General features: G+C 43.0%; 1 protein-coding gene across 2 annotated transcripts in view; it reads right to left on the reverse strand.

Moving 5' to 3' along the window:
- Nucleotides 1–14598: 14598 nt before the first annotated feature.
- Nucleotides 14599–23890, reverse strand: part of pxylp1 (2-phosphoxylose phosphatase 1) — a 23870-nt gene continuing 14578 nt past the window's right edge. For both annotated transcript variants that reach the window (XM_080773152.1, XM_080773153.1), the window contains 4 exons: nt 23810–23890; nt 22387–22513; nt 16904–17043; nt 14599–16505 (listed from right to left, as the gene is read on the reverse strand). The exon at nt 23810–23890 is cut by the window's right edge and continues 99 nt beyond it. In XM_080773152.1, coding sequence (XP_080629278.1) covers nt 15478–16505; nt 16904–17043; nt 22387–22513; nt 23810–23890 — 1376 coding nt within the window. In that variant the 3' untranslated portion in view covers nt 14599–15477. The remainder of the gene's footprint in view (nt 16506–16903; nt 17044–22386; nt 22514–23809) is intronic.

Raw genomic sequence — 23890 nt, forward strand, 5'->3', positions numbered from 1 at the left:
TACTGTAATATTAGACAAACTGTAAATGTGTTTGTTTCTTGTTTTTTGTTTGGTTTTTTCTAGAATTCAGCTGTACGTATAGAAACGTATTCCGGAGATATACAGTAGAACTGTCAAGGAACTTACACTAATACTGTACCAACTTGAAAGTACTAGAAATGATCAAAGTCCTCAACACTGGGCCTTTGTTCAGCACTATGAAGTGTCACAAAATTCTCTAAATCCATTTTTCATTTCCTGATGGTCATGAGTGAAGCCATTATGTGATCTCATTTCAGAAATAACACAAGATGATTGTAGACTGTCTATGCTGATCAGCCAAAAGCTTAACTTGCCTTTCACTCATAATAGGCGTGTCTTGATTTGAGAAGCGTGTCAAATTCTGTTTTAAGGAGACACAAACTTTATTTATAAAGCACATTTACAAAGACCAAGGGTCAACCAAAATGCTGTACAGGATCAGGTAAAAGAAAAATAAGACAAAAATAGCATGGTAAAACAACACAAACAAAAGAGCAACAAATTACACAGTTGTAGTACAATAGAGCAAAACCAAAAATTAAAATCAAGAATCAAATAGAGTTGAAAGCCATGGAGAAAAAAATGAGTTTTAAGAGAGGACTTAAGAGAGGACTCCTAGGGAGCGAGCAGACCTAATCCACAAGGCCAGACTATTCCAGAGTTTGGGGCCGGCCACTGAGAACGCTCGGTCACCTCTAGACCTGTACTTTGTTGAGGGCATAGTCAGAAGCAGTTGGTCAGCTGACCTCAAGGACCTGGCTGGGGTGTATGGATTTAAAAGGAGTGAGTACTGGGGAGCGAGCCCGTTTAATCTATTCTAAATCTAACAGGTAGCCACGCCTCCTCGTGGTGGTGAGGAGGCGGGCGGCAGCGTTCTGTACAAGCTGGCGGTGTCTGAGGGCAGACTGGTCAATGCCTATGTACATGTCATCATCTTTCATTATTTTCATTTCATTTCATATTTATTTATTTCATTTCAGTTATGGTTTTACATGATTATATTCATTTTTACATATATATTTTTTTACATATTCCCTTTGATATCCCCTCTGGGTAGCAGTGCAGATATGACTACTTTTGAGTTGGGAAAAGTTAGACTTTTGAGAAGGAAGAGTAACCCTATGTAACCCATAGTGTGTTCAGGACGGAGAGAGAGAGAGAGAGAGAGAGAGAGAGAGAGAGAGAGAAAGAGACCCATGCAGTGACAGATACACAAGTGCACACGCCTCTTGGAGCCGTACATTACACACACACACACACACACACACACACACGCACACGCACACGCACACGCACACGCGCGCACACACACACACACACACACACACACACACACACACACACACACACACACACACACACACACACACACACACACACACACACACACACACACACACACACACACACACACACACACACACACACACACACACACACACACACACACACACACGCACACACACGCGCACACCCACACACACACACCCCTCTCTCTCATACCCCTCTCTCTCATACCACCACCCTTCCACATAGCCCAGAGTGGCGCCGTCCTGGGCTGGGCTGTGCTGGTGGAACAGGTAGTGTGTCCAGGGGGCGGGGCTGTGTGTTCAGTCCACCAAGGGCCAGTATAGAGAATATCCCCCTCAGCCAGGAACCTGCCTACAAAGACAGGAACTGGAACCCTTCCACCTGATACCACAGCTCCGCAGGGCCCTGGGGGAAACATTTCAGCGTGACGCATGTGATAGATTAGCTGCTATTCCCAAAATGTGTTTGCCTAGGCGCAGACAGACGACAGGCAGACTGCTGTGCATACAATGGAGGCAAACAAGGCAAAATGTAGCAGTGGCTAAACGACAAAGAAGGCCACGCTTCAAGTCAAAAAGTATGTTGGCACATGGGTGGTGAATGGGGAGAGACATGCAGTCATTATTCGTTTCTTGTCAAATGAGATTAACCCTTTCATCTTTTCAAAGGCTACCCTAACCTAACACCTACCCATCAAAGATTTCTCACTTTAGTTCCAACCTGTCTTGATTTTATTCTCTGCTCTCCTGTGTCTTTATTATTCTCCACTTGGCCTCAAGGATGAAGTGATCAGAAGTAAGTGGTCAAAGGTCAAAGTCACTTTAACCTCATAAAATATGTTCATTAATTTCCTTCAAAGTCTTCATTCACTCCACAATCTGGATAGACATGGCTGTGAAGGGCAACAGGTTGGCAGAGGCGGCAGAGGCATACAACTGTAATGCGGTATTTCTAGTATACTTTCAAGCCAAAAAAAGAGATACCGACTCACAACAACACGTCTCTCCATGTGAGCTTGTAGTTCTGCTAATGTTTTTGAACATTTTTTAACCTTTTGCCTACATTATGATGACCTGCTCAAAATAGGAATGCCAGGTTCAAAGTGGTTTAATGATCCACTTCTTGTGGATCAGTGGGCTACTCACAACATCATGGAGTGGAGGAGACGAGTACAGGATGTTATCACCATTCACTCACTCTGTGTGCATACTGTACTCTCTGAAATCACAATAAATAGTGAGAACTGATAATTGGGTTTCTAACAGCGAAACTGGTCCACAATAAAAAAAAAACAGCATTGTGTAAGTTCAGTTTCATCCAAGGAACCCCCCCTCTTCCATTCCTTCTTCCTCTCAGCTGCATCTTGTAGTTTTCTGGGGATTTCTCCAGGGAAGTGTTTGCATGCTGCGTATGGCGGGCAGACAGGCCTGACCCATTTACCAAAGAAAGATACACTTTTATCTGTGCAGCTCTCTAATGCTCTAGTCATGCATGCAATATGCATGCATCTCTGTAGCATGCTGCTGTGGTGGATGCATAGTGTAGATAGCTCCTGCTGTGGTGGATGCATCTATGTAGCTGTCTCCTGCTGTAGTGCATGCATCTATGTAGCTATCTCCTGCTGTGGTGGATGCATCTATGTAGCTGTCTCCTGCTGTGGTGGATGCATCTATGTAGCTGTCTCCTGCTGTAGTGCATGCATCTATGTAGTTGTCTCCTGCTGTAGTACATGCATCTATGTAGCTGTCTCCTGCTGTGGTGGATGCATCTATGTAGCTGTCTCCTGCTGTAGTGCATGCATCGATGTAGCTCTCTCCATGCTCCTGTAGTGCATGCATGATACATCTATGTAGCTCTCTGCATGCTGCAGTATTTCATGCATGTCTGTAGCTCTCTGCTGCTGTATTGTGTGCAGTTCTCTCTAGCGCTCTGGCGCTATACTACATTGCATCTCTGCATATATATATATATAATAGTTAGTTGCTGCGAGAGTGAGGTCTAGCCAACACCAACTCGGGATTCCTGGATCGCTGCCCTCCACAATTTCCTATCTAATATCAAGTTCTTGAGCTCTTCTTCAGTGTTATCAGCCAAGCTGTCGTGACGCAGCACGTCGACATAGGTGGTACGCTTCTTTCCCCTCCTGGTTTTGCCCTGGGTTGGCTCCCATAGGGTCAAATTAACTTGCCTCAAGTTCTGGGTGCCTGACGCAGTGCCCTGCCAGCCTCTGCATCCTTCTCTCTCTGACGTTGTCCGTATATATATCAGGGCTTGACATTACATTTTTGAGGCACTTGTTCAGGCACAAAAGTCACTTGTCCGGAGCACGAGCACACAAATAGAGCTACATTTTATATCAACTAACTGTAAGTTGGTTTTACTTGGTGAATACGTGTACATGTTCAAATATTAGGTGAATATTCTAAGTTTGCAAGTTAATAGCCCTAGATTAGTATGTCTATGATCTTACATATATTTCATGTATTCCAAATACACAGCCATAGATCGGTCCTATCCTATCGGTCCTATAGCACCGCCTGTGCACCCACCCAATAATTAATTCCTAAAACTTGGAGTCATTTTGGGGACTAGTTTCATATTAATTTGAAAGTTCTGGCAGAAAATGTGTATTTAGTCAAATATCTCCACATTTCAACAAGCTGCACACGGACGACATTCTCTCGGCGAGGGGCCCGGAATGAGTGCAGGACTGAATATATAAAAACTTTAGAACATCGACTGTTCCCAAATGAAGTTTTTATATTTTCAGTCTATCTTTTCCTCATGTAAAAGTGGCGATATTTTACATAACATATGTTTTCTGCCAGAACTTTCACATGGATATGAAACTAGAGGACAATATCTGACTCAAAGTATTATGAATTAATTACTGGGTGAGTATACATGCAGTGCTACAAGTTTACATGCTGATGTGTTCAGTCTGCTAACTGCTCTGCTAGGACTGATATATGGCTGTGTATTTGGTATTTGGAATACATGAAATGTATGTAAGATTATACAGACATTATAGGGCTGTTAACAATATTGGAAAGGTGATGATTAGGAAAGGCAGACAATAATGCCAGACAATATTGTTGGCTGGTATGAGCGTCACAGAAAAAGCGAAACCAAGAGTCACTTGGACGAGTAAAATTTGAATGCACTTGTCCGGGAAGATTTGTCCGGACAAGCCTTAATGTCAAGCCCTGTATATATATATATATATATATATATATATATATATATAGGGAGTATTGTCAGGGAGTATAGCAAACACTCCCTGCTGACAGGCACCGCCCCAGCCTGTAGGAGTACATGCAGTGACAAATATCTCCCTCCACACTCGGCTTCCCTCCCACGAACACAGGTCAATGTGTTCACACAGACGCCTGACCAAACCGGATGCACTGGATTTGAACCCTGATCTCTGTGGTGGTGGGCAGGGACTTTACCACTGCACCACCCGAGCACCTGTATCTGTGTCTTCTGTCCACCTCTCAACAGTGTGATGAGGAAACGTTTGACATTAATATTCTCTGACCTGCACGCACGCACACACACCGAGCATCAAACACACATTCATGGATTCTGATCTGTGCATGCATGATGTGGTCTCACATGCACAAACTATGCGCATGTGGTATTGCGGTACACACACACACACACACACACACACACACAATCGAGAGAGAGACACAAATAAACAAACAGAAAATGTTTGTAAAAATAGAAGTATATATTCCAAGAAAGACAGAAATACAGATACATGAACAGCCAAAGTGTGTGTGTCTGTGTGCGCTCGCGCATCATGATTAATGTCTGTCTGAATGAGCCCTTGATAGAAGAACGGGCAGTAATGACCAAACTCAATTAGCCGGCTTGGTGCCTCTGAGAGGCCGAGCCGCTGGCCTGTGCCTTACAGCACCCACACACTCATAAATCCTGATTATTTTAGCTAACGAGCACTTTACACTCGTCTCAATAAATCACACACACACACACACACACACACACACACATAGTGAGCATCAAACACAAATTCATGCATTCTGATCTGTGCATGCATGATGTGCTCTCACATGCACAAACTATGCGCATGTGGTATTGTGGTTACATCACATCACATCACATCACATCACACACACACACACACACACACACACACACACACACACACACACTCACTCATAGGAGAGGTTGGCACCACTCAAAAATAAATCACCCTTTAAGACGAGTGTGGAGGTATTTACTGGAATGCAGATGACCATAGTTGAAAGAATAACCTTAGGCTAAATTCCTTATGAAAGTTATTTTGTACCAGTTGTGGTAATGTTTTGATGTAACTGTAATGTGTATTAATGCAATTTAATCTGTTTTTATATTAACATTGTTGTAAATGTTGTGTATTAATGCAATTTAATGGGTTTTCTTTTGTGTTTTTTGTGTGGACCCGAGTAAGACGTAGGTGATTGCCATAGCTAATGGAGATCCTTTACAAATAAATAAATAAACAAATTGCCTACATATTAGTAGCAAGAGTTACAAAATGTTTCTGTCTCACACTCACAGAGATCTTGGTGAAGATGTAGAGAAACAGAGAGATGACCGAGAGATAGAGGCTGATTCGGCTCCCTCCAAACCTCTTCTTCAGATACTGGGGCATGGCACCTTGAAACACAAAGGACACGTTTTTAGATAGGCATAGGTATGGTTGAAACCCCAAATTGATAGAAGAGATTCTGTTACTTTGGGTATGCTATACATACTAAAAACTAACATCTTGGAAAGGCATCATTTTCCAGATAGCGTCCACAGTTGCACTACAGTATTCCATAGATGCAGTATAGTGGTCTCATACGCGTGAATCTATTCTGTCCGAGCATAGACATGGTAGTAGTGGTCAGATGCAGTACACATGGTTTGGGGTCCCCTGTCCATTTCAAAACTGTATAGCCACATCCCATTCACTGCTAGTCTGACTGGATTTTTTAGGAACATTTATATAAACAAAATGTTTATATAAAAATATTCATTATACCAGTGATAGACATACATAATACCAGACGACGAGAGATCTTGCAATGGGTGGAGCATAATACAGTGCATAATCCAAGAACTCATGCAATGAAGAACACAGTCATATACAGCAGTGCTTTGGTTCCCAAACTGTGGTGCGTGCACCCTTTGTTGTGCGCGAGGGCCTGCCCCAAAGTTATTAGTGCAGCCACGCCCGGCAGCCGGCGAAAACTAGAGTTCTCAACAGGCCCGAAAATTAAGGCCCGGTCCTACCTGGGTCCTCATCAAACCCTTTTAAACTCAAGACACTGCCGCCGCTGCACCCTTAGATCTCCTTATGGAGCCGACCTGTTCTGACATTCCATATTATGTTGATCATCAAACCCTGTACACTCAAGACACGCTCCAAGTGTTAACAGCTAACAGGGATCCTAAATAAACTAAACTATGGGGATCCTAAATAAACTAAACCATGCAGAGCCCTGAGGTCAGATGATCAGTTTCTGCTGGTTGTGCCAATAACCAGCATAAAAAAAACCGGAGGTGACCGAGCCTTCATGGTGACCCAGGAGCCTGGCCACCCGCCCAGGCGGTGGAATAATACACACACATGAAAGCTGCCCAGTCGGTTCCATCTTTAATACAGACTAGTCTGCCTCATCTTTAGCGAGAGCTGAGCTTGACAGTCCATGTTTTTCCTTTACTGGTGCAATGTTTTGTTCATTAGTATGTTACCTGTCCTGTACAGCACTTTGTGACCTGGTCATGTTAATTTGCTTCATAAATACATTGCATTATATAGCTATAGTACAGTAGTCAATGGATGGGATGCAGTACACTACAGCATGTATGCAGTAGTGGTTTAAAATGTACACTAGATTCATTACAGTGGTCTTAGACTTAGAGGCAGTAAAGCACTAGTACAGTTCCAAATAGATTCAGATTTTAATGTAGACCTTGATGTTATTAGTAAATAGGGAAAATATATAAGACCATTTTCAGCTTGTTCTTTTTCCTGTAAGTCAAGTTGTGGTGGAATGCTAATGAATTCCTTGGATCCAAATTGTACGTAATGTTTTTTCTATGCGAGTCACTTACTAAAAAGGTTATGCATATTCAATTTGTTCCATTCTTGTTCCATGTGTAAGAAAGTGTTAAGGAACCCCATGGCACATTTCAGCTAGTTTAAAATACACCCTTCAAGGATTAACCAGGAAACTTAGGTCAGTGTGCTTTAATCTTATTAACCACTTTAACATATTATTTGGGTCCAAATTGTATAGTAAAGTAGGTTAAATTGTCTAGTTGGTTGCTTTTTTCTAGTTTCCATCTTGTGGTTTAGGGTCAGGTGTAAAAGTGCTAAAAATGCCTGTAAAACATCCCAACCATGCAGCATTTTGAAATTGTAAAAGAGGCTGGCAATACATTTTGCCATCTGGATCACGTTAAAAGTATGACAGTAAATACCACTAGGTAGAAATTAAGTTTATTTTAAAGTAGTTTAAGTACATCGCGGTACAGCCCGTAAAGGAAGGAGATGCCTTCTCTCTGATAATAATACAACTTGTCGTAGAGTTCTCTGAAGAGCGGAAGACCATTAATGCTGACAAACTCCTCATCTTCGCCCTCAGATTCTTGCTCTGCCAGAATGGCCTCCATTTGCTGTATCCTAGCCTTGAGTTTTTTACTGGGAACGATTTGAAACGCCTTTTTGAAGTCCTTCAGGCCTTTTAACATGTTCCCTCCTTTGGCAGCAGCTTTAGCATCCTTTATGTGGCTGTAAAAGATTAGTTTAGTTACAGTATGCATTATGTAATGTATTCACCAGTAAAGTGATTTGAGCCAGGTGTCTTGTAGCATTAATTTGTGGTACCCAATGTTTCCTTGGACTAAACTAAGGATTCCAGGTTGAAAGTGGTTAAAAGAAATGCAACACCATTATTAGTGTACTTCAATGTTAACATGTGGGGGTTACTGTATGTAAATATAGGAAAATATGGGTCATTATCTTCTAGCCACTTTCAAAAAGACATCCCTAATTTGAACATGGGGGGGATTTCTAGATCAGAAACTATATAGCTACCGTTGGTACGCCTCCATCTGCTCATCATCGAAATCCAGAGACAATGACCTGTAAAACAAAACAGGATAATGAATACGTCAGTAATACAGTTTAACACAGCCACCCGAGATTTTCTTTCCGATTTTCTTCCAAGTCTTATCATTGAAAATGGTATCTTTGAAAAACAAAGAAAAGGTCCCGCCAAAATGTTGCTCTTTATTAGAGCGACGTTTCAGTCGCTTAGACCTTCATCAGGACAGAAAGTCTTATCATTGGCCATTGGTTGAAACACTTGGCAGCAATTCAGCATTTTTATAATAATACAGGTGTCATCCAAGTAAACAAACTCAAATATTTATTTTAGATCTGTATCCCTCAGTGAGGTTGGATATGCCAGGTGTGTGGCTCTGCTGCAGGGTGGACAACCGAAAAAACTAAAAACCTTTAACTCTGCCAAAGAAAGTGTTTTCTTGTTTTTCCACTGCGCACACTACATCATTTTGTTGAGGCATCATGTTTGACTGAATAGGTGATGACAGCCAATACATCGCACTATACAGCCGATCAAACTTTCAGCAATCTAAATTGATGAGTTTGTTTCAGCCATTTTCACTGTCAGAATTGTTCCCAGATCCCACCAGTGTAAGCGTACTTGACAACCCAAGCCAAAAATAGCACATCTACAAGCTCACAACTTGCAGTGGTCAATATGTGAAATATACACATTAACAATTTAACATGCATCCAACATAAACCAAAAACAAGTCTATGAAGCCATCTATAGATGTGTATACAAGTGTATAGAGGGGAGTCCCTGCTTCATCTCTGTCAGCTATTAAGGGTCCTTAATTTGCCCTGAAAAACGTTGAAGACCCCTAGCTCTGAAGGTAAAGCCTGGAGCAGAATTCCAAAAGAAGCTGAAAACCGTTGGACTAAAATTAAGTACTTCTACTTTATCTGGAGAAAAAACTGTATTCTGTCTGCAACAAACATGGCCTAGCAGACCTAGCTATTTGGCATGAAAACTGCAAATAATCAAAGTCAACAGTTACACTAGCTCTGGTCCATGCGTTGCAGTCGGCAACGCAAATGCATTAGAACTTACGATAATTGATTAACAATAGTTAATCAAACAACTCAAATTACGAAAACCACATTAGCTGCTACATAATAACAAACTCAATACAAAAACTCAAATCTTACCTTGGAGGCTTAAACTTGGAGGCTGGAGCAACAAGATCACCGAGCCACGAAGCAGAGGAGCAGCCAAAAAAAATCCCAGCCAAAAGTAAAGTATATAAATAATAAATTAAACTAATCAACTAACAGGTGTGTCGGCTGGCTAATCTGAGTTCCCAGAAGTTTTATTTTTCGCCACTAGGGGGGGAGAACTGGCTGGCTGTGTGGTTGTGACACACACACACACACACACACACACACACACACACACACACACACACACACACACACACATTAACTATAGGCCTATGATGATTTCGGGTGTGACAGTAAGTGAGTCAGTAAGTGAGTCAGTACAGTACAGTACAGTACAGTACAGTACAGTACAGTACAGTACAGTACAGTACACAGTACAGTACAGTACAGTACAGTACAGTACAGTACAGTACAGTACAGTACAGGGACCCCCTGGGGACCCCCACATAGTAACTCTGTCATTTCTCAACCGTTTCTGACAAGGGGCGGCTCGCCGGAATGGGCCTGGCCCTATAGTCTCGCGGGGACTACCGGGGAGTGGACCCCCACACGGAACTCGGACGCGGACGCAGTGCGGCTCATCGAAACCAGGCCGGCACCCTGGGCGTGTTCCTGTGGGTCTGGAAGTTCCGGGGACCCCCTGGGGACCCCCACACGGAGTTGCACCACTCACTTTACACGGGTGTGATTTTTTATTACTAGGGCACCCTAGTTGGGTTCTGGGGAGAAATCACATTTCTCTTTTGAGTCTCGAGCTAAAAGGTTTGGGAGCCAGTTGTTTTATATTTCTTATGATTATTTTGAAACTGCAATTCGTGGAAGCTTTGTATAGAAATAATCTCACCCAGTTTTTTATGACTGTAAATTTGGGATGTGACCGTGAAATTGAGATGATATATATAGTTATGTGCGTGCGTGCATGTGTGTGTGTGTGTGTGTGTGTGTGTGTGTGAAAAAGAGAGAGAAGGAGGGAGAGAGAGAGAATAAGAACTGTGTCTCATTCTCACCTGCATTTCTAAAACAAAACTTTAATCCACAACAATACAAAATGTTGATGTGATTGGGTGAATGATTGGGTGAATGGGTGAACATTTTAGTTCTGCCTCCCAGCCTGACGGCCTGGCAGAGATAACAACCATAGAGATAAACTACTTACCCCAGCTGTGAGGTAGACAGGTACAAACAGCCAACCCAGGAGCAGTACAATGAACAAAGCCTGACACATGAGAAGACACAGCAAGACACAAATATTCAGATCCACCAGAATAGCATATTGACAGCTATGAAGAACTATGCGCATGTGGTATTGTGGTTACATCACATCGCACGCACACACACACACGCACACGCACACACACACACACACACACACACACACACACACACACACACACGCACACACGCACACACACACACACACACACACACACAAACACACACACACACACACAGTATAGTTTAACTCTCCACTAGTCATCTCTCGTGTTGAACTATTTGTTTAAGTAAAGGGACTTAATAAAGCCCAACATCTGAGAAAACACAGCGGCTGGGAAGTCTAGACACTGACAGACAGGACACACACTCACACACGGACCCTAATTAGGTGACCCTTAGCCTAACACACACATTCAGCCATCACCCGCAAGCAAACGTCTCCAAGTCATCCCTCGAATAACGTCTCCTTATTTTCTGTGACTGGAAATATGTTTCCTTGTCTGGCAGGTTACAGGTTTGGCCGAGTATCAAACTGTAAAATACTAGAAACATACTTTTGGGGAGCGAAAAGAAAGCAGGAAACAGGTCTTTAGCTATGTGTCATTATGTGAGTTTACATTATGTTGGTGGCATTGAATTGAACCCTTAACCATTTCCTCTGGCCTGCACTTCTCCTATAACTATACTTCCATTCCCAATATTAGTCAGTCTTCTTGCTGTCCTGAGGCCAAATTTCTTCACAACATTAAATCAAATTCCACCATTTCTCTCTGTTCCTCCACCTGTGGCTGTAGCTGTGGTTTGGGGAGAAAGTGCTCATATTTCGTGAGTTTACCGTTTGCCATAACCACAGCCTCTCCCTTCCTTCTTCCCTCCATCCACACAGTACCCCTCTGACTGTCTGCGTTGTCAATCAAGTCATCCTGTGTTCTCTACTCACTACTCTCTTCCCCTCTCCCATCCACACACACTATGTGTGTGTGTGTGTGTGTGTGTGTGTGTGTGCATGTGCATGCATGCATGCATGTGATATTGATTCAAAACGGCAGGGGAGTATTTGAAAAGCTACACGAAGGATCTGGGAGGTGGAGTGCAGGGTTAAGTGGACATTGTTTTTGGGTCCAGACAAACCGGGCCAAAATACACAGAGGACCAGCAACAAAAACACACCCTTGAATACAGGCCCACCGACACACAGGCAGGCACGCACACACGCACTTGTCTCACGCATGCACACACACACACACACACACACACACACACACACACACACACACACACACACACACACACCTAATCATACAAACTCTCCAGTCAACACGTCCACCTTTATTTCACTCTTCCTCCCTCGGCCCCAAACGGTGTGGACCAGCGGTAGCGGTGCGAGCCAAGGCCGGAGGCAGGGTGGACAGGACTTGTGGAGTTCAGTTCTGGTGAGAGCAAATGGCTCTCTGCTTCAGGCCTGGGGGGATGACATCACAAGGGTGGGTGTTCGAGGGGGAGTTGGTGGTCAGGTCTGGAGGAGATAGTGGTAGTTAGAAAGTGAGGAGGGAGATTCGGCTAACTGGTTAGCACACCACACAGGTTATCACATCATCTACTCTGATGTCATCATGACCCCAGAAAGGAAGCGGTGATGTGTGAGGAGAGTCACCGAGTGGAGTGTGGGATAAATTAGCAAAGTTTTACGTTGCTCACGTGAACTTCAAGTGGAAGATTTCAAGTTTGGGGTGTGACCAGCAGGCAGATGGATATGTAAGCAGTGCTTTCACAGCTGTCTCAGTAATGCAATGTGATACAAAAACAGGAAATGAAATAAAAAGGTTTTAAATTCAATGCCTACTGATATCTTAAATATATCATGGGGAGAAAATTGTGGAAACAGAAAGAGTCCACTTCTGGACTTCCCACAATGTGTTCACTGTTCATTTGGTGGGATGCAGAATATATACTTTGTTGACCGGGGTCTCCCAGGAGTGTTGGTCCTTTCCTGTTTCTTTCTTTTTAATATCTTCTCTGAAAATCACTGATCAACACTGATCAACATGCTGCTACGTTCACCTGGTTGCCTTACTGAAGAAGGGGCCGGGACACAGCGGGAAGGAAGCATACACAGCGGGAAGTACATGTGTCATCTCTCCAGAACTGGTGCGATAAAAGCTCCTTAGGGATCCATGTGACAAAAACAAAATAACTTGTCATCCATGAAAAGGAACCTGTACAGTCTATTACAATTAGTGGTCAAATAGTGTAGGTAGTAGACAATTATAAATATTTAGGCACATATTGACAGCAAACTTAATTTCAGTGAAAATACTGAACAGATCTTTTAAACTGGTAACCAAAGCCTCCATCTACTATACGCAAGCTCAACTTCTTTAGAGTGAGCAAGCATATTATGGAAACAGTCTATAAGAACCTGAAAGCGGGAATCTTTACTTTTAACATGGCAATGTGGTATGGCAATCTTAATGTAAAAGGAAGCTGCAGCGAAGAATAGTGAACCTAGCCTCAAAAAATCGTTGGGAAGAGACAGAAACAATTAAGTTGAATCTACAAGGAAGTACTTCGGGAAAAAAAGCTGTCAAGATAGCAAATGACCTCTCATCCACTCTGCAGGTAGTTCCAACTATACTTCCCTCTGGTAGACGGTACCAAAAGTTAACCGTAACATCTTTAAAATTTCCTTCATTCCTAATGCCATTAAGGCACTAAATACCATGTCTCGTTATATTTGTTTTTAATGTATTTGCCACTGTTGTTACTGTTGTGGACAATAAATGAAACTAACTAACATAAAATTACGAGACTATGTTCATTGATTTGTTTTGATTTTTATGTTGTATTCAAATGGGGAAGGCAATATAACCTTTAGCTTCTGCCTATGTTTTCTGACCTTTTTATAGTACCTAATTATGTACTGTACTACAGTTTGTTAAAAAAAAGGACTGAAATAAACTAAACTAGGGTTTCCATTAGCCTACAGGTACCTCTCTTTGCGTAATGACATCTTAATCAATGTATTAATGAAGATTATTGAAAGATCTTCATCAACTGTGTACATTTTTAAGCATTGACAAGGTTGATAAATAGCATGCCAACCTAGTGCAGATGTAATGTACCCAACTAAAGCTTTTTATTGTATTATTCCAATCGATACTCTCCTGATTCCGAGCATTTTGAGAGCAGAGAAGCTGAGCAGCCATAGCAGAGCACTTCTGAAAATGAGCTGTGCAATTGATGTCTTGTCAGTGTTATATTATGCTCCTTTTGAAGATGACACATTACTTTTCTGGCAGTGGTGACTACTGCCAGAACAATTTTTATTTTATTTGTAAGTATGTATTGACTGCGCTCTGCAATGGCAACCTGCTGACAAAGTGAAGAACTGCTACTAGCAGATGAGTCATTTTGACAATCTTCTGTGGAGCTAGTGTACCCTCTAGTGGTGAACAATGACATTGATAAAAACAAAAGTAAGTGTAGTGCTACTGTAATAAATATATAAATATTCCCCTCTGGGATTAATAAAGTATATCTATCTATCTATCTATCTATCTATCTATCTATCTATCTATCTATCTATCTATCTATCTATCATAAGGGTTATAGAGGACTGTGCTGTGTTTTTAATTCCATTTTCTATTGAGTTAAGCTATTATAAATTGTTGTCTTTGATTTCATTTTTCCAACATATTTTAGTTTAGTCTGTGTATTTGTAATAATATAAGGACAAGAGAAAAAAAAGTAAGGTGTCATCACTCCTTTACTCAATATTAAATGTGCTTTACAGTATAAACAAGTACTCAAAGTGGTCCACATTTCATTGATTTCCTTGTTTTTCAGTAACTTTTACTGTGCTACTATCACAGTGGATAGTAAAATACCATAACAAGCCTTGTAAAACAGTTGCCCTGATTGGGTAGTGGAAAGGTTCTCAGCAATTAAGTGTTGTAAGGTTAAAGCATTTGTTGTTTCCACGTACCACAACAGTATATCTTAGGGGAAAGGAAATAAGTATTGGTGCATCATAAGTGACTTAAAGCGTCACAACTGAGTTAACCATATTGAGAAACACTATGGACCAAAATGGCTCCAAGTGACCTCTTCATCAAAAACAAATACAAAAGTCTACATTCTAATTATATAATTATTAATGCAAACGTTTTAAAGGAAGTTATTAATCCAGCATAGTGTTCCAGTTCCAAACATTCCATTTTCAGGAAAACTGGAATCTCAACATTACCTGTTGTATCGGAATGTTAGGAATAAAGTGGCCATGTGCCGTACAATTTCTCTAAAACTGCTAATCTCTTACAAACATGCTGGAACACATAATATTAGAAAGGTTTGTAAAAAAGAATAATGTTTACAACTGTATGTGTAATGGTGTGATTGTCAACATCAAAAGGCTTTTTAGTGTGGTGGTGCGTGGTGGTGGTGGTGGTGTGTGTGTGTGTGTGTGTGTGTGTGTGTGTAAAAAAAGTAAATACAAAAAAGAGGAATGTTGAGGATTATACTGTTACAGTCAATGTTTTAAGACGCTATGAGCAGCACAAAAGTGCACATTATCGTTCCAAAATGAAGATTTAAAATACAACTAAAACATGACCATCTGCCACATCTCAACGCAGCAGTCATCCAGGACGTCTGTAGCAGGCTTCCTGGTAGGACGTAGCATTGAGGACGGCGAACATGTCCCGCCTGACAAAGGACAGGAAGTTCTCCAGGGGGCAGAGCGGCTGGGCAGAGCGGCGGTCGTGAAAGCGACAGAAGGTGGTGTGAAACGTCACATCTTCGCCGTTATACAGCACCCTGATGAACGGCTCTCCGTCCGCCTGCTTGGCCTTCGCTCCCTTCCCCACTGCCTTCCTCTGCTGTTCTGCAGCGGCAGGCGGGCTCTTCCACAGCTCGAACACCACCCGAGCAGCGAAGCGAGGGAACCTGGCTTCCTCCAGGCCCAGGGCGCTCAGCAGCGGGGCCACGGTCACATCATGAGCCGAAGAGAGCGTGAACACCTCTTCGCCACCTGACCGCGGGCGCCGGCCGGCCTCGTTAGCCCTGGCCACGCGTTCCATCTTGGCCGCCGTGCGGTTGAGGTAGGGGTGTGTGGCCAGGATGGCGTATTTATGATACAGCCCTGCTCTCCTCCGGTCCACCTCGTCCTCCAGCTGCTGCCGGCGGATCACGGCGAACTGGGCCACCGTAAGACAGCCTCCGCCGTCACTTTCACCCGGAGACACGCAAGGGAAGGACAGGCCATGACACAGGTGGCACAGCAGGGAGTCTATGGGGTTGGCGGCCCTGAGCTGGCGTGTGAGCAGGCCCAATGTGCGTGCCATGTCAGCGTAGGTCCTCTCCAGCTCGGTGTCGGCCACCCGCAGTCGATACTGCCTCCTCTGCTCCTCCTCCAGGTAGCGGTTCCTGGAGGGGCAGTCGCATGCGGAGCCGCAGAACAGCGTGCTCCACTGGTGACGGACAGTCAGCTTCGTCCAATCGAAGTCCGGGAGGAAGCCGTAGAGGAGGGCCAGTCCGCTCTGTAGTGTGCGGCTCTTACCTGTGGTCTCCACCCACACCTGGCGGGGCGACCAATCGGAGGGGAAGATTTTGTGGCGTTTGTAGGCTTGGCGGAGGAGCTGACCGTTGCGCAGGTGCTGTACTACACCTGCATGGTAAACACGGATGACATGAAGATACAGTCACAATGTTGGACAAGCATAACTTTGGGAAAGTGCTTGTTTACAACTGAAACTGACTTCCTGTGCCACGTGTAATGATTAGTAAACACTAGTTTGATTTCTAAGTCTACTTACAGGATGTTAACATGACAATTGAGTTCCTTTTGAATGCCTGTCAGATTTCTCTACATAACTGTCTCAGCTGTTGGTAATTTTAGGTTAAATAAGTTAATGTCTGCGGAATATTAACAAAGCCGTGGAATCAAGGATTGTTCTCAGCTGAATTAGGAATGTTCTCTGCGGAATCAAGACCTTTTCTCCGCGGATTCCTGTGGGGACTATAAGGTACAACCATTTCAACACAGAGGAGAGGAGAACATGCTACCTGTCTGCGTGAGCTCTCCCATCTCACAGGTGCTGTGATTGGGTAGCCGTGGAACAGAGGCCAGTGTGGACTCCCAGTTACCATGTCCTCCCAGTGCCATGTGTCCAATGAAAGAGCTCAGCTGGGGGTGGGAAGGCTTCCTGTGAGAGGTTAGGAAGAGTAGAAAGAATGGCATACAGAGCGAGGAAGAGAGAGAAGGAAAGACTGATCACTGATGTAAGAAGAAATCCAATAAATATGTGGTTCAACATATGAGATATGACTCAGCATTTCCAATAGCAAACGGCCCAGTACATTTTAGGTAATAATTCACTTGCCATTTGTATTGAATGCATTTAGCAACTACAATGTGTTCAATATGTTTCAAGATGTTCACCATTACTTTGGATACATTTGTAAATCCACTCTGGTGCTCTGCTTGTGGAATGACAGTGCTCTCGTCAAAGCATGGCACAGCACCAAATTCATTTGTTATTTAGAAACAAGGTTTGCTAAGCAGAAACATCATTGTGATGAAATATAAAATAATATTTCCACAATTTTAGAGGATTTCTTTAGACAGCGACAAGGAAGAATATGTGAATAATATAATTAGTAGTATGTTTTTGTAAGATATTGTGTAAGGTTTCTAACATGATGTCTCATTACGACCAGAATGCAGTTATGAGCCAACTAACGACACGATGCAGTGACATTTTGGGTCCATGCATTTTGTTCACCAAACAAGCCACAGCCATCACATTCTGCTTTAGCTAGTCATGCCATGCCCCGAGGCAGGCTCTTGTACAGCACTCTGAATTCCCAAACTGGAATAGACTGAACACTCTGAACTCCCAAACAAGGAAGCAGTGAAGATGCTCTCAGAATTAATTTAAGAACACTGCTTCAGCTTCATTGAAATCTCTAAAACAAATCTTTAATAACTTTATATATTGGTAATTATTGTAAACATTGGGTGTGGCTGTTAAGTTGTAGTTAAGTACTATTAAGCTGCTCTTGTGTCTTCTGATATTTCTTTGGTTTTCATTGTATCCTGTCTGTTTTCAATTAAATGCAATATATTGTACAGTAATATGATATTATATACTGCCTACACTTTATACAGTAGTTGAGCAACAGTGTTGCCTTAGCTTGCAGCTTGATGACCACTTGATTACCACTCAAGTTACTCTGGCTTTTCAGTAAACAGTTACATAATTCCCACATCTCCCACCAGGTGGCCCTACAACACCACAATCTACAGCTCCTGGTCAGAGGAGTGTATGAGACTGAGATATGGAAGATTAGATATTAGTTTGAGTGACTAATAAAGTAATTTACTATAGTAATATAAGTTAGTAACAACAGTAGTACACCCTGGTGGTACTAACACATGTAAGCTGTAAAATATAAACATAGAATGCACTGCAGAGAAGGTGCTTGAATACGTAGATAAAGTTGCCACACATGCAAATTGGAAATAAGGAGGTAGGCACGCATGTCTACCACAGTCGTGTTAGTTATATTGTACTAGACCCGGCACACACCCACACACGCACACACACAGAAAGACAAATGCACAGTGTTCACGCCTGCACAGTGCACACACTTTCCAGGTTCCAACAGCAGTCAAGGATTTGACTCAGGGGTGCAAACCATGCAACCTAGGTTGAATGGTGCTTTTTGATGGAAACAGTATACATAACTCAGCATCTCCTACCGACAGACAGGAACACTCAGACGGGTTTGAGTGCAAGGAGGAGGCAATCAATGCACTTCACGGACCGTAACACGGTATCATCAAGTCATGATTATAAGTAAAATTACAATCCTGGTTATTTAGCTGAATATTGGAAACATGAGTATTAATCATGATTACCGATGAGGAGGATAATTGGTGCAAAAACAGCATGTACAGTACATAATACTATCTGTTAATCAGGCCTTATGTTTGGCCTGTGTGATCTTGCATTAATTGCCATGTTTCACGATGACATAAGTGTGAAACCTAAACCTAAATAGATTTCAGATTACTTTTGATTACGCATCTCTAGCACACACAGGTCACAAAGGTTGTCAGCTGAATGGGAGCTCATGATGCAGAGATAAGGGCTGTGTCCACAAAGTAGTGTACACTAATGGGTTTAGTCACCAGTCACAATTCATCTTAGCAGCCTTTTGTCACGCAATGGTCAGCGATACACACACGTTGCAAGCACACACACACACACACACACACACACACACACACACACACACACACACACACACACGCTCCTGGTTATAAGCCACCGTTTTGCCCATTGTCAACAGAACAGTGTGGATAGGAACAGTCTACTAATTGTCTGCTGTGGGAGAGTCAAACGGTGGCATGTCAATAGAGCTCCGCACTGCAGACAAAGAGCCAGTCAGAGTGTCTATTAGGCTGATTGACACCAATGTGACATTAGAAGAGTCCAATTACATTAAACAGGGATTATTATCTCCGGTCGGATAGTACAGAGAGAGAGATTAGTGGTCAGTGAGAGTGAGAATGAGAGAGAGAATAGGAGGTTGGGGGTATCCAGGGAGGAGAAAGGACACAGTGATCAATGGCAGTGAGGTGCAATGAAACTAAACAAGATGGATTCTATAAGAAGATTTAGCTCTGGTCCATAGCTCTAATGCCATTCCATTTAGAGCTATGTTACTTGTTACCGATGACTTCCGGGGCTCGCATAAATGCAGACCAGCCTCTCGTCTTTAGCAAAAATAAAAAATAACGTTTTTGCTACTCACCAATACAAAGGCGGGTTGTGTCATTAGAAAGCCTACTTTCCTTAGTGGAAGCACTCCGAGCCCCCCACCACACATAAACGGTACTTTTTGGCCAAAAAGGGAATTGTTTTCCACCAGAAAAAAACGTTTAGTTACTCCACTGCGCCCTCTACCGATATTGCCAAGAGAAAACCTTTATAGAATATTGTTCCTCCAGTGGAAAAGATATGCCTTTGTGGCCAAAAAGGACCTTTTATACTTGTGGTGGGGGGCTCAAAGTCATCTGTAACATAGCTCCAAATGCAACGGCATTAAAGCTATTATGATATGACAATCCTGACAAACCATGCTTGGAAAGGAGAAGAAGAAAGAGTGGAAATGTTCCCCAGTTAAACCACAGATGGAGACAGTGGGTCGGCGAGAGACACACACACACACACACACACACACACACACAGAGAAAGAGAGAGAGAGAGAGAGAGAGAGAGAGAGAGAGAGAGAGAGAGAGAGAGAGAGAGAGAGAGAGAGAGATGCACCCCATCCACAGATCCTGCCCAAGACATATGCTGGCTCAGATGCATATAATTACACCCTAGCCTAAATAAAAACAGACTCAGATTATGCCCAGGATGTTTGGAAGTCGGCAATGAGCTTTAAAGCTTGCCAGTCCCTGCAACACACTGAACCACTGCAGCTCCAATAATGCATGCCCAGTCACCCACTCTGGCAGTCCAGTAATCCCAGTCTATAGCTCCATCGTTCAGAGCATTGTGTCTGTCTATCCATCCATCCCTCCCTCCTGAGGGAGGGACCCTCAGTGCTTTCATCCTCCTCTCCTTTCAACTCTGCCTCAGTGTGGAATGTTGGCTGCTTAGAGCCACATGGCACCAAATACGGTAGGAGAGGGAGAGAGAGAGAGAGGCACAGGGTGGCACAGGCTTGTTAAATACGTATAAGAGCATCTGCACAGCAGTCCATGTCATCCAAGTATAAATTACTTACTATCCAGTGTCCACACACATTGTAATTGTTTTGTACAACCGGTTACCCTGTTGGTATGGGTTTGAGTCCCATTTCTTCTTTTATCTTTAAAGCTGCAATCCGTAACTTGTTCCTCCTACCTGGGATTGCTATCCCATTTAGGCAGAGGATAAAAGACACTTTGGGCTTCATGGAATACCTCTTGTCAAGCAGTAGTGGTACTAGCCAACCACAGGATATAAATGCCTCAATAGAAGAGGAGGTAGACCAGTTACAACCACCACAGTCGTGTTAGTTATTTGGTTAATTTGTATTAACTTACTCTACCATACAGATACGTAGGTAAAACAAAAACATTATTCACAAAAAAACATTGAAAAGCTTGAAATGCCTTTTCGAGGCCTTGGCTGCCTTGTCTACCTTTTCTATGGATGGCAGACCAGAACATTGTAGGACATTGTAGTTCAAGCTTGACAAACTTGCTGCTTGTTTCCTGCTATTATTTAACCACTTAAGCCCTATTCAGGCTGCCAACACCCCTGGATCCTGGACTTTGTATCCAAGTCCCAACATTCTAATCTCCACCAAATGGAGGCAGTATTGACTCACAATACCACCTCCACCTGGTGAAGTCAGTTTGCCAAAATGCAGCAGAACACAGTTAAAAGGTTATAAGCATTGGTCTTTTGGGCCCCATCTTCGCCAACCCTTAGCCCTAAACTTATTTCACTTATTTGTTTATACTGTTTTGAAATATATTTTTAAATAGTTCAACTAGCCGATCTACATTGACACACTGGCGCAATATATAGCCTCTAATCTACATAGAATCAGAACAGTGAATAATGGTCTAGACCCATCATTCCAAATGGATCAAAGATTAGTTTTTTCTGAACTTGTACTCGTATCTAACTGTTCAGATAATCTCTTGTCTCTCAGTGCAACTACTCGTCTGTCTCTCACCATTAAGGTTGCATATTGTTCCATACTCTCCAGCACTCTGCATGACAATGCAGTGCTGTAATAAAACCGTCCAGACTCCTCTGTCTAGTTACATTTAGAATTACACATTTCATCACATTTGTCTGTGATATCATGACTTGACTATGCATCTTGGTTTTGTCTCTTTCGTACTGTTTTATCTCTGTTATGGAGTCACTACGGTATATCCTTCTGCTACCACTTAGAATATTTATTGTGTCCTTGCTTGGTTTTGGTGTGTGTGTGTGTGTGTGTGTGTGTGTGTGTGTGTGTGTGTGTGTGTGTCAAGGTCAAGGTAAACTTTATTGTCCACAAAGGAAATTTGTCTTGGGCTTTCACCCCAGCTACAGCCACACATAAAACATCAATGACAACAAAAATACATTACAGAGGAAGACACAACATTACACAATTCCACACATGATGTGGATAATCTAGCCTCACGCAGTTACCGCTGTTTCAGAGCCTCGTTCAGCATCGATTTTTAAAATCTGATGTACTTCCACTTTGGTTCTTTGTATCTTCTCCCAGAGGGCAGAAGTACAAACTCGCCATTTAAAACATGGGTAACATCACTGACAATTTTTTGAGCCCGTTTTAAAATTTAATGTAGCCTGCTCATAAATAGACTGAAGAGAGGGGAGTTGTCTTACCCCTATGATCTTCCCTGCAGTCTGCTGGGAAGATCTGCACCCAATTTGGACCTCAGTTGTGTGTGTGTGTGTGTGTGTGTGTGTGTGTGTGTGTGTGTGTGTGTGTGTGTGTGTGTGTGTGTGTGTGTGTACCTGCTCGGGGACAGTGTGCAGTCGATGGCAGGCCGTTTGGTCTTGGGAATGTAGTAGAGGGGGTAGCGGTCTCCATGACGAATCATCACCTGCACTGAGAGCAGCCTGTAGTCTGCTGGACTGTGACCTAGTAGAGGAGACGGGATACCATTATCTGATCACAGATCTGTATTGTTAATACACTATATATCATCATACTATAATTCTAACAATGTCTGTCTGTCTGTCTGTCTGTCTGTGTGTGTGTGTGTGTGTGTGTGTCTGTCTGTGTGTCAGAAACACCGCCGTAGCTCCTTACTGCCTGCACCAATCACTATGAATATGGAGGGCGTAACGAAGCCCTTTTTCCGATTTGACACATTAATGATTATTAATTAATTTATTAGTCAATTACAAACGCACCCGGGCGCAGTACCCCCCACGGCCCCAGGGGGGCAAATATCTCACAACGGGTAAGGGCTAGTATATATAATACTATATCCTAACCTGACTCTGCCAGATGGGGGCAGTATTGATTGACTATAGTTCACAATACAGCCTCCATCTGGGCCTGTGGCGGGCCAGTCCAATCAGCGGCAGCTACTGGTGGGATCTTGCCGAGACCGGGTGTGACGCCATCGAGAAGCCTGTGTGTGTTAACACCAAACCGTGTGTGTGTTAACACTGGAGCAGACCTGCATCTGCACCCGACGCCACGGTGGGTCGCGTGTGCTGGTGTCCGTGACATGGCCACGGGATGCTCATATCTTTTACTTTTTACTTTATTTGGACAGGACAAAGCATATTAATGGACGTCACTTGGACGTAAATACACCGGATATAGCACAGTTGCTAATTTTCATCCGCAGTCCTCACAAGAAACACAAAACGGAAAACAGACAGGCAAACAGTAGAATACATTTACATAACATTACATACACTGAATGGTATGGACTAGACTTGAGTTTATACCTCTCTCACACATCTGTTGAACATGCTCCGATCTCTCATTGCTGTTCCTTGACCTGGCTATAAACCACAGCTGACCTCCAGCATGTGTGACAGGTTGAACTGCTGGCTAACGAGAGATTCATCACAGCACTAGAAATCGGAACATTGCTGCCTTTATTATCCAAGCCTATCATTATTGTAAAAAACATTACAAACATTAAACGTGTTACGTAGTATTGTGGGTCATCGCAGACAGTCAGACATGTCACACTACAAGAGGAAAAAAGCCACTTGTGTCGTTCCCGACATTCATTGGCGCTGGTGGTAAAACCAGGCTGAAATGGGGCTGAATTTGTGCAGTCTGAATCGGGCAGGTTTTTTTTTTTTTTTTTTTTACAAATGGTATTTATAAAATGGCTGTCGTAAAATGGTGATACCCTCACAAGTATAGTAACAAACGTGTGTGCATATCCGTGCAGTAGAGCAGACTCACCCTCCCAGGCCTGCTCGCTGCGGTTGGGGGTGTTACAGTAGCCGTAGGCCTCGGCGACGGGGTCAGGCTCTGGGGGCTCAG

The sequence above is a fragment of the Protomyctophum bolini genome (genome assembly GCF_963924005.1).
Source record: "Protomyctophum bolini genome assembly, chromosome: 9".
Taxonomy (NCBI): domain Eukaryota; kingdom Metazoa; phylum Chordata; class Actinopteri; order Myctophiformes; family Myctophidae; genus Protomyctophum; species Protomyctophum bolini.